A 16,639-nucleotide genomic window follows, 5' to 3' on the forward strand; every position below is an offset into this window, starting at 1 on the left:
TTGTTTTCATTGGAAACATTTAATATAAAAATATCTAATTTTATCATTTGAAAATTTTTATAACTTAGATATGAACTGCCTATTATACAACTAATAAATTGTTATTTATATTTTTCATGATAATAGTTTTTATTAGAATACATATATGGGTAAGTTAATAGAATGTCATAAAAAGTACTAACTGATGTGCAATATCATATATTTGGAAGAAGGTTCATATTATGCTGTTTTTTTCTTCCACTTCACTGGCTACTGAAACTTGATCCCCCTAACAAAATTTCTGGATCCACCCCTGAATGTAGCATCATGAAATTTCAGCTTATGAATGTTACCTCAAAAAAAAAAGGGGGGGGGGACTTTTCTTATATTAACCGGACTACAAACTTGAGAAACACAAAGCAACAGTATCTAAATGTCTAAATTAATCAAGTTTTAATCAACAATGAAGGTATTGGAGCGGAAATTGCTGGAAAACAAAACATTTATAACTTTAGTAGAACTTAATTGTATTGCTGTATCAGAGGGCATATTTTGCACCAACTTTATAACATAATTGTCTCTACTTTAATATATGATGTTTTTTATGGAATGTAACTTTATATATACTAACAATAGTATAATACAAAGTAGAGATACACCGAATTACACCTTTTGCTGCATACTAAATATTTGGCAAAATACTGAGTTATGAATTAAAAACTAGTATTTTTTTAAGATCCAATTTAAAAGTTAAAACATTTATCTATTTTATGTCTTTTGTGAAAGATAAACAAATTCCATTTAACATGAAAAATGCCTAATATTCCTTTGATATTATAATCGTTAATTTTAATAAGTATATTTCTGAACAATGTTTAATAAGTAGGCTCTCTGTTTAACGATGCTGTATTGAACGACTTTCTCTATTTAAAGGACGACTTTTCACAGTCCCAGATAGCCCACTATAGTGTTAAAAGCATTCTATTTAAGGACGCTTTCTACTTAAAGACGATTTTTGCAGTCCCTTGAAAGTCGTTAAGCAGAGATCCAACTGTATTTCATAAAGAAAACTTCAAAAATTAAAATACTGGGAAATTCAGGCTCTCCCATACAATGTAGAGTGCTAAAGTGGGTTAGAATAAAAAATTTGAAGCCTCTGTGGCTGGAGCAGTGGAAATTAGTGATGGGCATAATCGAGTTCTCATAATAGAATCACTCGATTACTCAAGATCATTCGAGAACTCGATTATCCCAAGTTCTTGATTATCATATCTAGAGTTCTCAATTATTGTATCTTAAGTTCTCGATTGTCACATCTCGAGTTCTCCATTATCAGAGCTCAAGTTCTCGATTACAACATCCTGAGATCTCGATTCAAAATAATCGAGAAGTCAATTGCTCGAGCTTCCAATTGTCAATCACTCAAGTTCTTGATTCTGAAAAATCTCAACTGCTATTTCTCGAGTTCTAGATTTCAAAAGATCTCCATTGTCATTCGCTTGAGTTCTGGGTTTCAAAAGATCTCGATTATCAGAAGTATTCGACTCCCGAGATCTTGAATGTCAAAAGTTCTTGATTATTCCCATCACTAGTGGAAGCACTTGCTTTATGTGCTGGAGGTTGTGGGTTCGACCCCTTCCCTTTTCAGTGCCCCGGGTATGATTGCCCTCTCTTTGCGATGAAAATTCCACACTGACTGGTGCTATCTCCAAGGACGGTAGGGATTAAACTTCTTTTTTTTTAAACTGAAAGCACTCTCTTAATGAACAAAACTCTAAAGACCATGAAATTTGATGGTTCCAGCGACAGACCTATGTCTAGTAGAAACCTGGGCAGTATTCAGACATTGGACCACCTGACCTCTTGTCATTTTTTTGAGAAGGCTGTCTTCAAATGGGGGTCTGGCCCAGTTTTTTAGAATTCCATTCAATTTTCATTTTAGTGATGCACGTGGATAATAAAGAAAAAGCTATGCAGTTTTAAAAATTAAAATGATAATATAAAAAAATTTTGAATAAAAGTAACAGAGTGTTTTTTCTTTATAACTTTAAAAGAAATGCTATCTTAAAATATTAATTTGAAGCATCCACAATTTTGTATATTTTTAGATGACCTAATTAAGATCCACTGATTAAAATTGCATTTCAAAAATTGTTTTTCAACAAGGAAAAATATTTCAGTACATTATAAAACTCATGATACGCTTCAGTTTTTTAATAAAGGAATGGATAAATAAACATGATAACTTCATAGGGGTGATGAATTATTTACATTTCTGGCTTTATAAATAAATATCAAGGAAATCACATCCAAACAGAAATATATATGTTTTAAACAGAAAAGTATTTAAAATAAAATGAGAGAGATTTAAAATATTGTAATGAATAGTCACACCAGTTTTTCACAAGTTTTTGAATGCAAAGAAAACAAAAAAAAAAAAAAAAAAAAGGAAAGTGAAGAAAAAAACTTTTTTAAGAGATTCAACAGGTATGATATTCAAAGCAAAATAAAGTGGAAAAATGAATGAAGGAATCATTGCAAAGTACCACATCAGTCCAAAATGTTAAAATTTTTTTTACTAGGGCTACAGACAGCTTTGTATTTCAAACAAATAATACAGTGCTCAAAATAATTAGGTGAGCAATCACAAAAGTGAAGAAACCGTTGTGAGGTAGCCTTGCAAAAGCATAAAATGGAGTATACACATGCATTAAGATGCAATACAGCAGAAAAGAAACAGAAAACATTTGACTGGGAACATTACTCCTCTAGAAATTATGCCTCTCTAACGTCGTCTCCTACAGTTCTTTGTGTTGACCCGAATTCCAGTCCCCAGATAAAACGTCAAGCCATGGAATCTAGTGCAGCATTGTGGCATCTTCCAATTAAAAAAAAAAAGAAATAATGGTTGAATTTTACCGCTCAGTCAGAAAAATGGACTTTTGTTAAATCTCAATTTCTGCACTTCTATCCTATTTCTGCTTTTCTACAACAGAAACGTTGATTTGCTTTCGAAGTTTACGTATTATTCTCATATTTTCTGAAAACATGTAAGCTTTATTTGAAGTTAGTTTCCGAAATAATATTTTTCTCAATTTTGTGGAAACTATGTGCTCCCCTAGTTTTTTTGAGCAGTGTACATTATTCTGGAAATCAATATCACTGAAAAAACTAAAGTAATCAATTGGCTTTGGAAAAGAAAAACTGAAGGTGGGTTTTATACAAAATTTTTATCCGTAGTTAGAATAGTTAAAAGAGCATAAGTGCCTAGCCAAAAATTGGGTCAACAAAAAATTATCCCTTCATTTTATGCCACTAATTGTTGCCTAGAATTGAGTTTTAAAAATTTGTTTTTGAATGAATTCCGGGAAGGAGATATGCCAAACCTGAAAACACAACTTTGCTGCCTATAACTTCATATTTAGGTCTTCAATTTTGGAAAACTTTCAGGAGAGCATTCCAGCAGAAACATTCAGGGCATTCCAAGAAAAATCAAGAATATTTTGCCTCCTTTTTGAGAACATAAACATATTAAAATGATGGAAATCTATCAAATATGTATAATTTTCATGTGCAATAGGATTTTCATTTTTGCGATCCTATTTTTGTTTTTTGAAAAAAATTTATTTCCATGATTAGGTTTTTTGCTAATTGTTTTGATCGAATTGATGTAAATGAAATTGTTTTCATATTTTCTTGTAGCCTTCTTTTTTTTTCAAACTCGTTTCCCCTCAAGCAATAAATTAGGGAACTGAATTCGACTTTATTCACCATTTTTGTATAATTGAGCTAATACTGTTATTAAACTTTTAATTAATATTCAGATAATATAAAATTATATCATATAGTACCAGTGCTTAGTTTTTTAGTGTTTCGTTGAAAGGGTTGAACTAAAATTAAGAAAATCTTCCTGACTTTCGATTGCTGTTCGAAAAATTTTTTCAGAAGTCTTTGCAATATGAATCCTATGAATTAGGTTGGACTTATAAATTTGTTTATTGATTTTTGTTCAACCTTAAACAATTGCATATAATTATTTTAATCATGGCTAATAAACTTTCTAAAATGCCCAGTAGAACGATCATTTTTGATGTTTTTACTTCTGCCACGTTGAAATTTTTGATAATGATCCAAGATTCCCCAAATTCCTAACTTTCTCTGGAATTTTGTTGATGTGAGGATGTGTTGATTTTGTGATGTGTTGATTTTTGAGGTCTTATAGGAACTGCATTCTTTTTAAAAGTAAAAAAATCTGTTGTTTGGTTTGTTTTCTGTGTGAAAAATATTTTGGGTTAAAATCTATTCATAAGAGTGGTCTGAAATGGGATTAAGAGTCATTTCTTTGTTGATTAGTTTTCAGATAACTCAGTATTCTATACTTTACTTCCATATATTTTGAATTTATTTCTTGTTTTTTTCTTTCGCGTAGGAAATGAAATCAATGCTCTATTCTGGAGTGGAAAGAGCGCCTTCTCCAGAAGGTATGTAAATTATTTTTTTACTTTTCCATTACAAGTACTTTAATTGGTTCCTTTTTTTCATGTTTGTTGATTTAAAATTCATTTAATGCTACTGTTACTTAAAAATTTCGTACTCGGCAACATTCAACAACTTTCAATTTCTAAGTTCTAGGATTATTTTTTTACTTTTCTATTAAAAGCAGTTCAATTGGCGCATTTGTTTTATGTTTGGTGGCTTTCATTTTAATTCATTTATTGCAATTGTTCTTAAAAATTTCCTAGTTGGCAACATTCAACAGCTTCTAATTTCTTAGTTCTAGAATTTCCACATACTTCTAGATATTGCCAATCGCTTAAAGCAGTTTATCTAAGGTAGAAAGTAAACTAGTCACCAGCGCCGGCTCTAGTAACTCTGCCGCCCTAGGCGATATTGACAAATGCCCCCCCCCATTGAATAATAATAATATAAAATAATGATATTGTAATAAAATAAAAATAATAGTAAAGTGTTTACAATTAAAGGGAGTTTCTACTTAAATTCCAAACTGGGTTTTGCATGTCCAATCGCTGGTACACACTTTAAATTATATTTTTATAATAATTAAAGTAGTGCATCTTATGGCGCTGAAACAGATATTAATATTTTCAAATGAATTTTAAATCGCTCAATTTGCCGCCTCTGAAAGTAAATTGAATTTTTAGTTAAATTCTGAACTATGTTTTCGATATCCAAATGCTGGTACACACTCTAAATTATTATTAATATTATTAATATTTTTTTTAGCATTGAAACTGAATCTTATGGAGCTGAAACAAATATTCATACTCTTAAAAAAAATCCAATTTTGAAATTTGCCGCCCCTAAAATCTGCTGCTCTAGGCGGCTGCCTAAGTCGCCCACCCCGATTCGGGCCTGCTAGTCACCAAACCAAGTGGGCCTCCTATAATGGAAAAGTACCTTAAGTATTAATCTGTTCATAATGATCATTCAGTTTCTTACATGATCTCACTATTTAAAGGTAATTTTAGTTTATAAAAGAACCTCATGCTTGTTTTATTTTTCCATTCAAACTGGACCTGAAAATACATACTCATTACTCGCCACCTGGCAAATAAAAGTTTTACTAATTATGACTAAAGAAAATGCTCAAACAATCACTCTATAAAAACCTTACTAGCCACAGATAGTTATTACTTCATTGAATTTTTTAGACAAATCACATTTCTATTTTGTAGCGCTAGAGCACATAAATTGTATAGATTTTATTCCTTTTTTTGTAGAATCCCTACTTATGTTTTCCCTTCCATTTTTATGCTCCAATGAGAAAAATTTAAATTAATGATTATAATATTCATGTTAATAAGGTTTCACTTGAAAGGGTTATGAGTTCTAGTTTTGTAAAATGATTTATTATGTATGTATTATTTACAGTTGTTGATCAAAGTGATATAGCCCGCTATTATGCCAATTTTGATGAAGATTTCTTCCACCACTGTGAAAAAGAACTGAGAAAAATCAACACTTTTTTCTCAGGTGACTTTTTATTCACACTTTACTTTTAAAATACCAAACAAATATTAACTTTGTCTATGTATCTTTTCAAAAACATTCTAATTTCAGAAAAAATTGCTGAAGCAACTCGTAAGTCAGGAAACTTAAAAAGTGAGCTTCATAATGCTGTTAACAGTGAGGATGGACTTGGAAAAAAAAGCAGTAAAAGGTGAAATAAGTTTATGCATTCGATAAACATTTTTTTTTCAATGATACAGAATTACATATTACAGGTCGGACACTTGGCTAATGTGAGGTGATATCCATGGGGGGAAGGGATTGCATATAACTCTTAAAGTTATGCAGGCCAGACAAGAGGTTTTGGGGGCAGGGAGTGACACCAACGTAAAAAAAAAAAAAAAGAAAGAAAGAAAGAAAAAAAAAAAGAGAAAGGGGGAAAAATATGCAGAATAAGCAAAAATTTGAAACTTATTCTTTGGGTACTTACAGTTGTGGTACTTAACAGTTAATTGTTTTCCAGTAAGCAGTTTTGATTTTTTTCTTTCTTTCTTCTTCTTTCTTCTTTTTTTTGGGGGGGGGGGAGGGAGAGGAGGGGAGGAGGGTCCCAGAGACGTAACTGACAAGGAACCCTCCTTGGCTCTCTGCGGCCCTGAAGTTATGTAATATGTATCTACCCTAGTGAGAAAGTTTGGTGACATAAGGAAGGAAACAGAATAAATAAATAAATAAACAGTAAAAAAAAAAAAAAAAACAGCGATATTAAACATAATAGGATGTGGCAAATGACAATGCTAATTTTCTTTTTTCTTTTGTTAGTTCTTGTGTGAACAATTTTTATAACAAATTTATGAAAAACATTTTAGCTCTAAAATTTTAAAAGTTATTTTAAATTATCTGAATGTAATTAATATTTATTGAGGTCACTGAATAGAACTAGATTGGTACAAAAAATTTTTAATGGGCAGAGAGGAAGGTAATTAGAAGGTTCTCGTATTTAATTAATGTCAATTTCCTATTCCTGGCTTCATTACTTTCTCTCATGTCTAATGTAGAGAAAAAAGTGTTGGATTTGTGAAAAATTTCGAATTTTGATGGATTTAAACATTTTGATGTACTAAGTCCATTTTGGCCATTTTTTGGAAAATGTCTGTCTGTATGTATGTGTGTGACCATTTTTTTTTTTTTGTGGCCGCTCTTTCTTAAAAACTACTGCATGAAATTGAACAAAATTTGGTACACATATGTGCCCACATGTGAATTGGTGCCCATTAATTTTTGGTGGCAATTCCTTCAAAGGGGTGACAATTAAACATTTCATGTATAATTGCTGACTGCTATGTCTCAGGAAGTAATGGGAGTAATCAAACAAAAATTGTTTCGTATGTAGACTCTAAAGGGGGCTGATTTAATTTTGATGCCAATATTGCAATGGGGGTTGAGCAATAGAAAATCTTTTCACATTACTTGTGACTTTTATCTCAAGAAGTAATGAACAGATTTAAACTGATTCTTCTTTGGTACTAGTAGCTCTTAAGGAAGGTGATACAATCAAACATTCTTTCATATAAATTGACTGCTATATTTCAAGAAGTAATGCAATAATTTAAGAGAAATTTGGAATAAAAGTGAACCAACACAGAAACTGGTGCTGATTCAATTTCGGTGCTGTTAGTGCCAATTAGTTAGCAGGAGCGTAGCTAAGGGGGGGGTTTTGGGGACAAACCCCCCCCCCCGAAAAGTTAGTCTCAAAAAAAAAAAGAGAAAAAGAAGAGAGAAGAGAAAGAAAAAAAAAGAAGAAAAGGAAAAAATTCCAAGCGATTATACACGCACACACACACACACACACACACACACACACACATATATATATATATATATATATATATATATAAGAAGTAACCCCCCCCCGAAAGTCGGGTCTAGGTACGCCACTGTTAGTTAGTGCTATTGTTTGTGCAAGTTGTAGTCAACAATGTGGAAAATGAACTAAACTTATATTTGATACATCTTTCACTGATGATTGCATCGAGAAAGCCTTTGACCTGATTTAATGTGGCGTATGATTGGAAAAATTGCAATGATTTAAAATTATTATCTGATGCCATCTTCTAGTTAACAAATAAAATGTTTGTAATTAATTTAAACAAGGTTTAATTTTTGCTTTTGGGAATAACAGAACTTAGTAGTTAGCAATTTTACCTAAAAGCCAAGAATTCATAAGAAACATTTTGAAGAAAGTTTTGTGATGGCCACAACTCGCAGGGTACAGCAAAAAACTCTGGCAAAGTTTGTATCATGGAAAAGTAAACTATTTTCTTTTTGATTAGTTCTTATTTCTGTCGTCTCCCACTTTAATTTGAAAAGAATTTATACTGTATCTTCTAGTTTATATATTTCGACTGTTCTACAGTGTGAAACAAAAAAAAAAAAAAAAAAAAAAAAACTGTTATTTGAAAAAAAATTGCTTATCCGGATATTTTTGCCACACCCTGTACTAGTTTTTTACTGGAGTGATAACAAATGAGATTCCGTGGTTGCAAGGTTTATGATCTCCTTAAAGCAACCAAAGATAATTTAAGACTACATTTTAGGACTGTTGAAGAAATAACATCCCACTGTACTTACTCAGTAGACCCCTCTCAACTCTTTTTTAAACTTTTTCTTAAAAATTTTTTTTTTCAGGTTTGCTGTAAAGAAAGCTTTAAACCATCAAGTAAAGAAGAATGTGCAATACAGAAAGATGCACGAACTGAGACTTGCATTTAGTGAATTTTATCTTAGTTTGATTCTTCTCCAAAACTATCAAAATTTAAACTTTACTGGGTTCCGCAAAATATTAAAAAAACATGACAAGGTAAGCATTTTGTATCTATTCTTTAAGAATGCCGAAAACTAGTTGTATTTGCATTTTGTTTACTTGTAAAAAAATGTATCCGTAATTAATTTAATTTTTAAAAGTTCTTATTGAGTTAGATCATAATGTGAGTAGTTTTTATACATATTACATTTTTTCTTTATTCTGCATCAAAAATATTGAATTCATGAGAGTTTTAGGTTTTAAAGTATTGATGAATGTTCAAGATTTTAAAAGATGAATCTAGCACCCTTTCACTAATGAGGTGGCACTAGAAAATATTTTTCTTGTTAAACATGATTGCTATATATCTAAGGAGGTAAAGCAAATACTCAAACAAAATTTGGTAAGCAGATGGACCCCAATGTTAGAGATGGGTGACACAATCAAACGTATTCATTTTAAATTATTCCCAGATTCAATGAGAAACTGATGTGCAGACCACAGATAGGAACTAAGGCTGATTCAGTTTTGGCACCAAATATTTCAGGGGAGTGGCACCACTTGCTAATTTTAAGAGAGTATTCTTGACTAAGAAAGTTATGTGATGACCACAACATTCTAGAAACTTATTTTGTCCCCCTCTCACTAAAGAGAAAATTTTCCATGACATTTCTGTGTAGTATATAAAAACTTTCAAACTTAAAAAGCTTTGATGCTTTTCAGCTCCCTGGTTCAGAAAAAACAAGTTTATTGAAAGTTGAGATGTTGCATGTGTAAAAGCATCAAAATTTATTTTAAAGTAAAGGTTCTTAACTTAAAAAATTACTTATTATGCTTTAAGAGTTTTTTCCTTGCACAGCTTACAAAAAAAAATACAGTTGTACCTTGTTAATGTAAAATTACTTAACCTAAAATGTCACCTAACATGAAATATTTGTTTGGTCCTGTGAGTAAACAATCAATTAACAATTTATCAGATAAGATGAAATCTAAATAACAAGAACAAATCATCATGGTACGGTGATTTTTTCTCTAACTAGGTTTGATTGTATTTTAAACTGACTACAGTTGTCTGCATATTTAATGTTTAAATATGCAGACAACTTCAAATTTCGGTAATGCGTCTGATAAGGGCTACTTTGCTGTTTTTTTTTTCATTTTTTGGCCAAATATCGAGTCCCCAACATGACACTTTTTTTGCCACAACTATTTAATTTACTGTTTGATTAGCACATTGTTTTATTTTGACTTTGTGTGTTGGTAGGACTAACTCAAAATAAAATTTTGTGCTAATCAAACTGTAAATTAGATAGTTATGGCAGAAAAAGTATCATGTCGCGGACTTGACATTTTTACAAAACAAGCTGAAATCAAGTGAATTGCAAGTTGTACACCTATTAATAACTTTGCAGGAATGTTATAAATAGTACTTGAATTCAAAAAAACAAACAAATAAGATCTTTCTAACACCCTACATGTTTTTATTTTTCATCTTTGCAGTAATGTTTCATTATTTTAGTGCTCTAATAACTTTTATATTTGTTATATTAAACAGATAGCCAAATTTTTCAATCTAATTCTTAATCCGTATATTTACTTTCTTATTGAAAATGAAAATTGATATTATTTAAATTATTCTATAATTGTACCTTTTCTTTCAGTTATTATTTACAGAGGCCGGTGCTAAATGGCGACAACAATGGGTTGAATTAGCTCCATTCTATGTCAATAAAGATATTGACAAATTAATCCATGACACTGAAGTTAGTACATTTGTTGTTAGATTGGATTACATTTTATAATTAAGTATTAGGTTCTTTAAAATGAGTTGTTATGTGTAGTTTTTAAAACTGTTTTATTCCTATCATTTTTTTAGAATATTGTCACTAGGCATTTAGAGGGAGGTGATCGTCAAAAAGCAATGAAAAGGCTAAGAGTGCCACCTCTAAATGATCAGGTATGAAAGTTTCCTGTTCCTTTTTTTTTTTGTTAGTTTTCATTGAGGTTAGAAAATAGAAAAATATTAGGTAATAAGGTTCAGTTACTTAACGCATATTAGCAGGTTCATCAGTTCAAAGTTTTCCATTAGGGGAGGGGACAAAGGGGTAACTGCATTATGTTTTTGATACTTGGGGGGGGGGAGATCAAGTGCACCCCCCTCCGATCATCCTAATGATAAGCCAGTGTATTTGGTCGAAGACTTTTTTTTTGAGAAATTTTGTCATTAATTTATTTTTTTTAATTTGAGATATTTTGAACCAAATCTTTCTTTCATATGACATTCATTTCTACATTATATGCACTGTATTTGAAGTTAAATGCCACCTTTGTAAAGGTTTTTTACACATAGTTATTTCCTTTCAGTAAAATCTAAGACCACTTGTATGGTCATTCTATGAAAATGTCTGAAAACTAACAATTTCTTCCAAAAAAAAATAAATAAATAAAAAATAAATAAATAAACAAATATTTTCTTCAAAAAATGCATTAAAAAGGGAGAGAAGGGGGAAGAGAAAAGGGGGAGGCTTGATTGGAAAAAAAACTTTTCCTCTTTCTGAAAGAGGTTGTGAAGTGAAAGTTTCACTTTCCTAAATCCACGTTTCTTCTCACACTTTGCATTGTCTCTTAGCGCAGGATGTTTACTTAATTTTATAGAAATTATTGTTGAATTATTTAAATTTCAACTATAAATAAGCTTTTCAAAATTATTTTTCAGCAATCTCCCTGGGTGACTTTTAAAGTTGGTCTTTTTTCTGGTGCCTTTGTTGTACTAGTTTGTGCAGTGATTTTGTCAGGTTAGTTAAATAGAGATATTCATTGTCTTTCTTTTTTTGACAAGTTTTTTTCTTCTTGTACTGTCTTTTGCTTTTGTATTTATGTTTATATTATTATGACAGGAAAAAAAGATAAACTATGAGAAGTTTTTTATTATGTAATAACATTAAAAATGAAATATTGTTCTAAATTATTGAAACTTGAATCAAGCACTTCTGGGCAGTTTCAAAGTTTTTTTAAATTTTTTTAAAAAGTATTTTGAATGAAAAAGAATCAATCTTTTGCGATTTTTTTTGTCAAGTTGCCATTAATAATAGTTTATAGTTTATTTATATTGCTGTTTTTCTTATGATTGCTTGTTTATCCTTTTTGATTCAAGTTGTAATCAAACATTTTAGATTATAAGTTTTAAATTTGTTATTGTCATTGTTGTTCAATATACTAACAAGGTTTCATGCTCAACAACATATTTAAACACTAATTTAGACTTTGTGATCAACAACATGTTTAAACACTTAGTTTTCCATTAAAATTGTGACTTCGTATTTTGGGGTTACAATTTACTTTCCCTAAAAATAATATATATATTTTTAAATTTGTTATTGTCATGGAATATATTGACGAAATTTAGTGATCAACAACATATTTTGACACTAATTAGATTTCATGATTAAGAGCCTATTTAAACACTGCTTTTCTATGGAAATTGTAATTTTGTGTTTTGGGGTTACAAATAATAATTTCCCTCTTTTTCTCGTAAAAAAGAATTTTTAAATTAAATTTGAATATTTCTATGCATATCAGAAATAGGGCATAATTTCAAACATGTTCAGAGTGATAATATGACTTATATGTGTCGAAAAACTGAAGTTGGCAATCAAAATGTCTCAAATTGCAGTTTCGATACTTTTACGATCACTTTTATTTTGTATTCATTAGCTCTTATATGTATGATTGTAATGTTTATTCTAAAGTATTGCATTGATGATTCATTTCTTCAAATTTATATGTAGTAATAAGTGCTGCAGTTGGATTTGGGGCACACTCACCAATAAAGAAAGGATGTTTTGAAGCCAATTTACATTGCATTTTCATTACTCTTACAGTGCGAACAAATATATTAGGAGACGATGCCCCTTTGTTCTCCCCACCCCCTCACTAAAGCACCGGTAGTAACTGATAAGAATTTACTTTTTATTACAACAAGTTTTCGTATCATAAGTTTTTAAATCTCAATTTTTTGTTATAAAGATTTTCTTCCCCATAGTAATCACTTTTTATGCCTCTTGTTATAGTTCTAAAAACAAGGAGTTGGTTTGAAGAAAGATAATTAATTCTAAATTGTTTCAACAATTATTCTTATCTATTTCTTTTCTTTTTTTATTTATTGCTAGAACACTTTGTATATATATTTTTTTATTATTCTTTTTTTTTTTTAATCAATATGCTTATGCTTCAGCTCTTCAATCAGTTTTTTCAAATATTTTAAATTTCATGCTATTGTTTCTTCTTAAAATGTCAAATTATATTTTGATGTATTTATTAATAGAAATTATTAATTTTTAGCTATCTTCACCAGCACGCCTTACAATTGGCGAATTGCTATTCGACTCTACAGAGGCAGCCTCCTCATAATTTTATTTTTGTTTCTGATTGGAATCAATGTGTATGGTTGGCGAACATCTGGTGTAAATCATGTCCTCATTTTTGAATTAGATCCAAGAAATCACCTTTCTGAGCAGCATTTGATGGAAGTATGATTGTTTTTGTTTACAATGTAAAATTTGAGCTTTTGCTAAATAATATAATTGTTTGTATCTATTTTAAAAACATCTGTAGTAAAATGCTAATTGATCTTAATTCAGAGGAATTAGAATTAATTTGATACACAGAATTCTTGAAACATCGTTGAAATTTGAAGTTAAATTATTGAACAATTTTATACTGCATAAAAATAAGCTGTACAAATGTGAAAACTGTAGTTCAGCTTAGATATTAAGTTTGAAAACAAGTAAAATGTACCAATTTAATGATAAAAGAAAAGAAATATCATTAAATGCTGTGATAGCTAAAGTTCAATGAAATAAGAAATGGCATTTTTAATCTGTTTTAGTGCTCAAATTTTTATGTTGGATAAAAGCCATAAAAATGTTAACTAAGTATTTGTGATAAGTACAATATCTCAGTTTAAAAATAGTACTCAACTCAAAAACAACACAAGGTTTTCATGTGGACTATTTAGTCCTGGCTTGGAGCTAAGCACACTCTCCACTTACTCTCATGCATCAATAGACAGATACGTTCTCTTCAATGTAGGTGACAAGGTGAAATGCAACAATATTTAAATTAATATTAATGGTGCATAGCAAGTTAACTTGTAGCTGCAAGTTTTATGGTTTACTAGTGGTACCCGCACGGCTTTGCCCGTAATAGAAAAATTAAAGGGTCTTTTGGTTCGCCTGTACATTTACAAATAATGTATGGTGAATTTTCTCCCTAATTGGTTTGTGCCCATGTTACGGTTCCATATTATGATAATTTCGTAATTTGCTCGTACATCTTATAAAAATTTTGTTCTTAAAATTGGAATAGAAAAAGAACCACATCGAATTTTCAAAAATCGCTTCAAGGTGCACACCCTCATGCTACAAACTAACTTTGTGCCGAATTTCATGAAAATCGGCCAAACGGTCTAGGCGTTATGCACGTCACAGAGATCCGGATATAGAGGGAGATCCTGACAGACAGTGAGACTTTCACTTTTATTATTAGTTAAAGATTACTTCATTTGTTTACTTTTTAAACAAGTAGTTCCCATTGTTGAGATCTTAACTCTATTTATCTCAATTTTCTGCCTGTCTTAAATTTTTGACAAGTCTCAGATTGTTGCAGTGCAATTCAATGCCCAAAAGTTTTAATTTATTGGAAGGAAAACTTATTTTTCATTATCAATTATTTTATAATGCTAGTTTTCAGGTCCAGTGGCGGATCTAGCCGATCATTTTGGGAGGAGCCATCGGAAATTTAGGACAAACTCCCCTTAAATTTTATATTAAAATGAAATTTTAAAACTCAATTTTAGGCTATTTTTGATGATATAATAAGAAATAAGTGTTTAGGTGCTGACCCCAAAATACTTTTTGAAAATAAAGCTGAGAAACGAAAATAATCTGCCTTATATGTTGAGAAATTAGAAGAGGGTGTGATTGCTCTACCAGCTCTTCTGCTGTCGAGTCTAAAAATACACCTCTAGGTAATGTTTACTGACATTTAAGAGAGAGTGAAGAAGAGGCTTAGAATCTCCCTATCCTTTAAATATTTTTGCCATTGAGGGTCTAAAAACCCAATTTTAAGCTATTGTTGGACGTATTAGAGAAAGGGATGGAGGATTCGTGAGCTCTCCTTCCAAAATTCCCATTATAAAGCTATCATCACAATATTAACTGTGGGGGGGGGGGGAGGTATCAGAAATCGTTTGTAATTGAAACCCTAAAAAAGGCCATTTAAGTTGCTTTTAGGCAAGTTAAGGGATAAGGGCTGGGTAAGCTAATTTCCGTTGAAAAAATTTCCAAATTAAAGTTCTAAAATGCGAATTTTGGTTACATTTCGTGGCATTTGTGGAAGAGCATGTGAAAAAGGGCCTCTCCCTCAGAAAAGTTTCGAAATTAAAGCCATAAACATGCGAATTTAGTCTCTCTTTGATCTCGTGAACAATAGGTGTACTCTGAGGGGAGCAGCATTTAAAGATCGTCCAAGTGTCTAAAGTTGGAATCAAGAAATGATGTAAATGACGGAGCAAAAGTTTGGAAATAATAGTTCTGTTTTGAGGAAAGGGATATGGTTTCCCTTCAAATTAAGACCTAAATTTTTGTTGAAGTAAAATACATGTGTTAAATTTTGTCATCTTCTCATAACCGTTTCTTTCTTTTTTTTCTTCTTCAAAAAAAATCCTATAATCACAAGGCTTTGGGAGGGGCCATGGCCTCCTCTAGATCCGCCCCTGTTCAGGTCTTAGCTAATTGAACTATTTGTTCCTTCTTTAAGTTCAAAAAAGGATGTATCATCATATCTAGTTATTCAATCGCTCTAATTTGACTGAAAATTTAGATGTGCTTTCATGTCCTTATGCATCATAAGCATATTTTTTGAAAATCTTGTGTCATTAATTAACTAAAAAATAAATACTTTTGTACTGAGAGATAACAGGAAATATCCAACGTTTTTGGCCACAAATAAACACATTACTGAATACACGTGTTTCAGGGCTTCTAGGAACCCCTTTTTCAATTCATTTTTGTGAGCTAAAAAAAGTTAGATATTTCTGGTTATCATTTAACTACTCTTTCATGAAACTAAAGAATTTGGCTTAAAAAGTTTCATCTTTTGTTTGAGTACTGAAATCTGTCACCATTTGCTATAATTTGAATTAATGGTATTGTTGTTTTTTCATTCAATCTGTTGTTTCATCAAACACAAAAACAAAATTGTCTTTTTTTAAATTTTAAAATTTTGAATGAGTTTCAAATTCTTATTTTAGGAAGAGAAAATTTTTTTTGCTAAAAATATCTGTCAATCAAAATTTTAGCTTACATTGCATTCAAATGTGAAAATTATACCTCTTTTTTTTTTAAAAGATTTCATACTTTGGAAGATATTTTTTTTACTTTTTCAAAGAAACTCATCTTAAGCATTATTTTTGCTTATACAAATAAATTGTGCACTCCATGGGAAACGGCTCAACTGCCTTGTTTATGCCCATGTACTTATGAGTGATCACTTTAAGAGTTTACAATATATGTTATAACCTAAAATACTGTCCAATTTAACAAATAAAGGTAATTTTAGAAAACTAAACTAAATTGTACAGTTGTAGTTATAAATTATGTGTTATTTGACCATTTAATTGTACTACATTGAAAAGCCATGTCGACATAATAGATTTGGGTAATGTGCTATAGTTTTAAGATTTTACTTTGGCTATTTCCCAGTCATGGGGACTTTGTTCACAAATAAATGTAATGTCTAATGTGTATACACATGATACTTAAACCCAGGGCCGATTTGGAAGCGTGGAGGCCCTGGGGGCAACGAAGGAGTGGAGGCCCCTAATCAGGG

At 30.7% G+C, this 16,639-nt stretch overlaps 1 protein-coding gene across 1 annotated transcript in view; it reads left to right on the forward strand.

Moving 5' to 3' along the window:
* The window catches only part of LOC129222196 (xenotropic and polytropic retrovirus receptor 1-like), a 39,765-nt gene that overhangs the window by 964 nt on the left and 22,162 nt on the right, over nt 1–16,639 (forward strand). Inside the window, exons 2-10 of the mRNA XM_054856667.1 lie at nt 4,409–4,460; nt 5,872–5,973; nt 6,061–6,160; nt 8,532–8,547; nt 8,648–8,806; nt 10,411–10,512; nt 10,626–10,706; nt 11,466–11,544; nt 13,091–13,278. Coding sequence (XP_054712642.1) covers nt 4,409–4,460; nt 5,872–5,973; nt 6,061–6,160; nt 8,532–8,547; nt 8,648–8,806; nt 10,411–10,512; nt 10,626–10,706; nt 11,466–11,544; nt 13,091–13,278 — 879 coding nt within the window. The remainder of the gene's footprint in view (nt 1–4,408; nt 4,461–5,871; nt 5,974–6,060; nt 6,161–8,531; nt 8,548–8,647; nt 8,807–10,410; nt 10,513–10,625; nt 10,707–11,465; nt 11,545–13,090; nt 13,279–16,639) is intronic.

The sequence above is a fragment of the Uloborus diversus genome, chromosome 5 (genome assembly GCF_026930045.1).
Source record: "Uloborus diversus isolate 005 chromosome 5, Udiv.v.3.1, whole genome shotgun sequence".
Classification (NCBI taxonomy): domain Eukaryota; kingdom Metazoa; phylum Arthropoda; class Arachnida; order Araneae; family Uloboridae; genus Uloborus; species Uloborus diversus.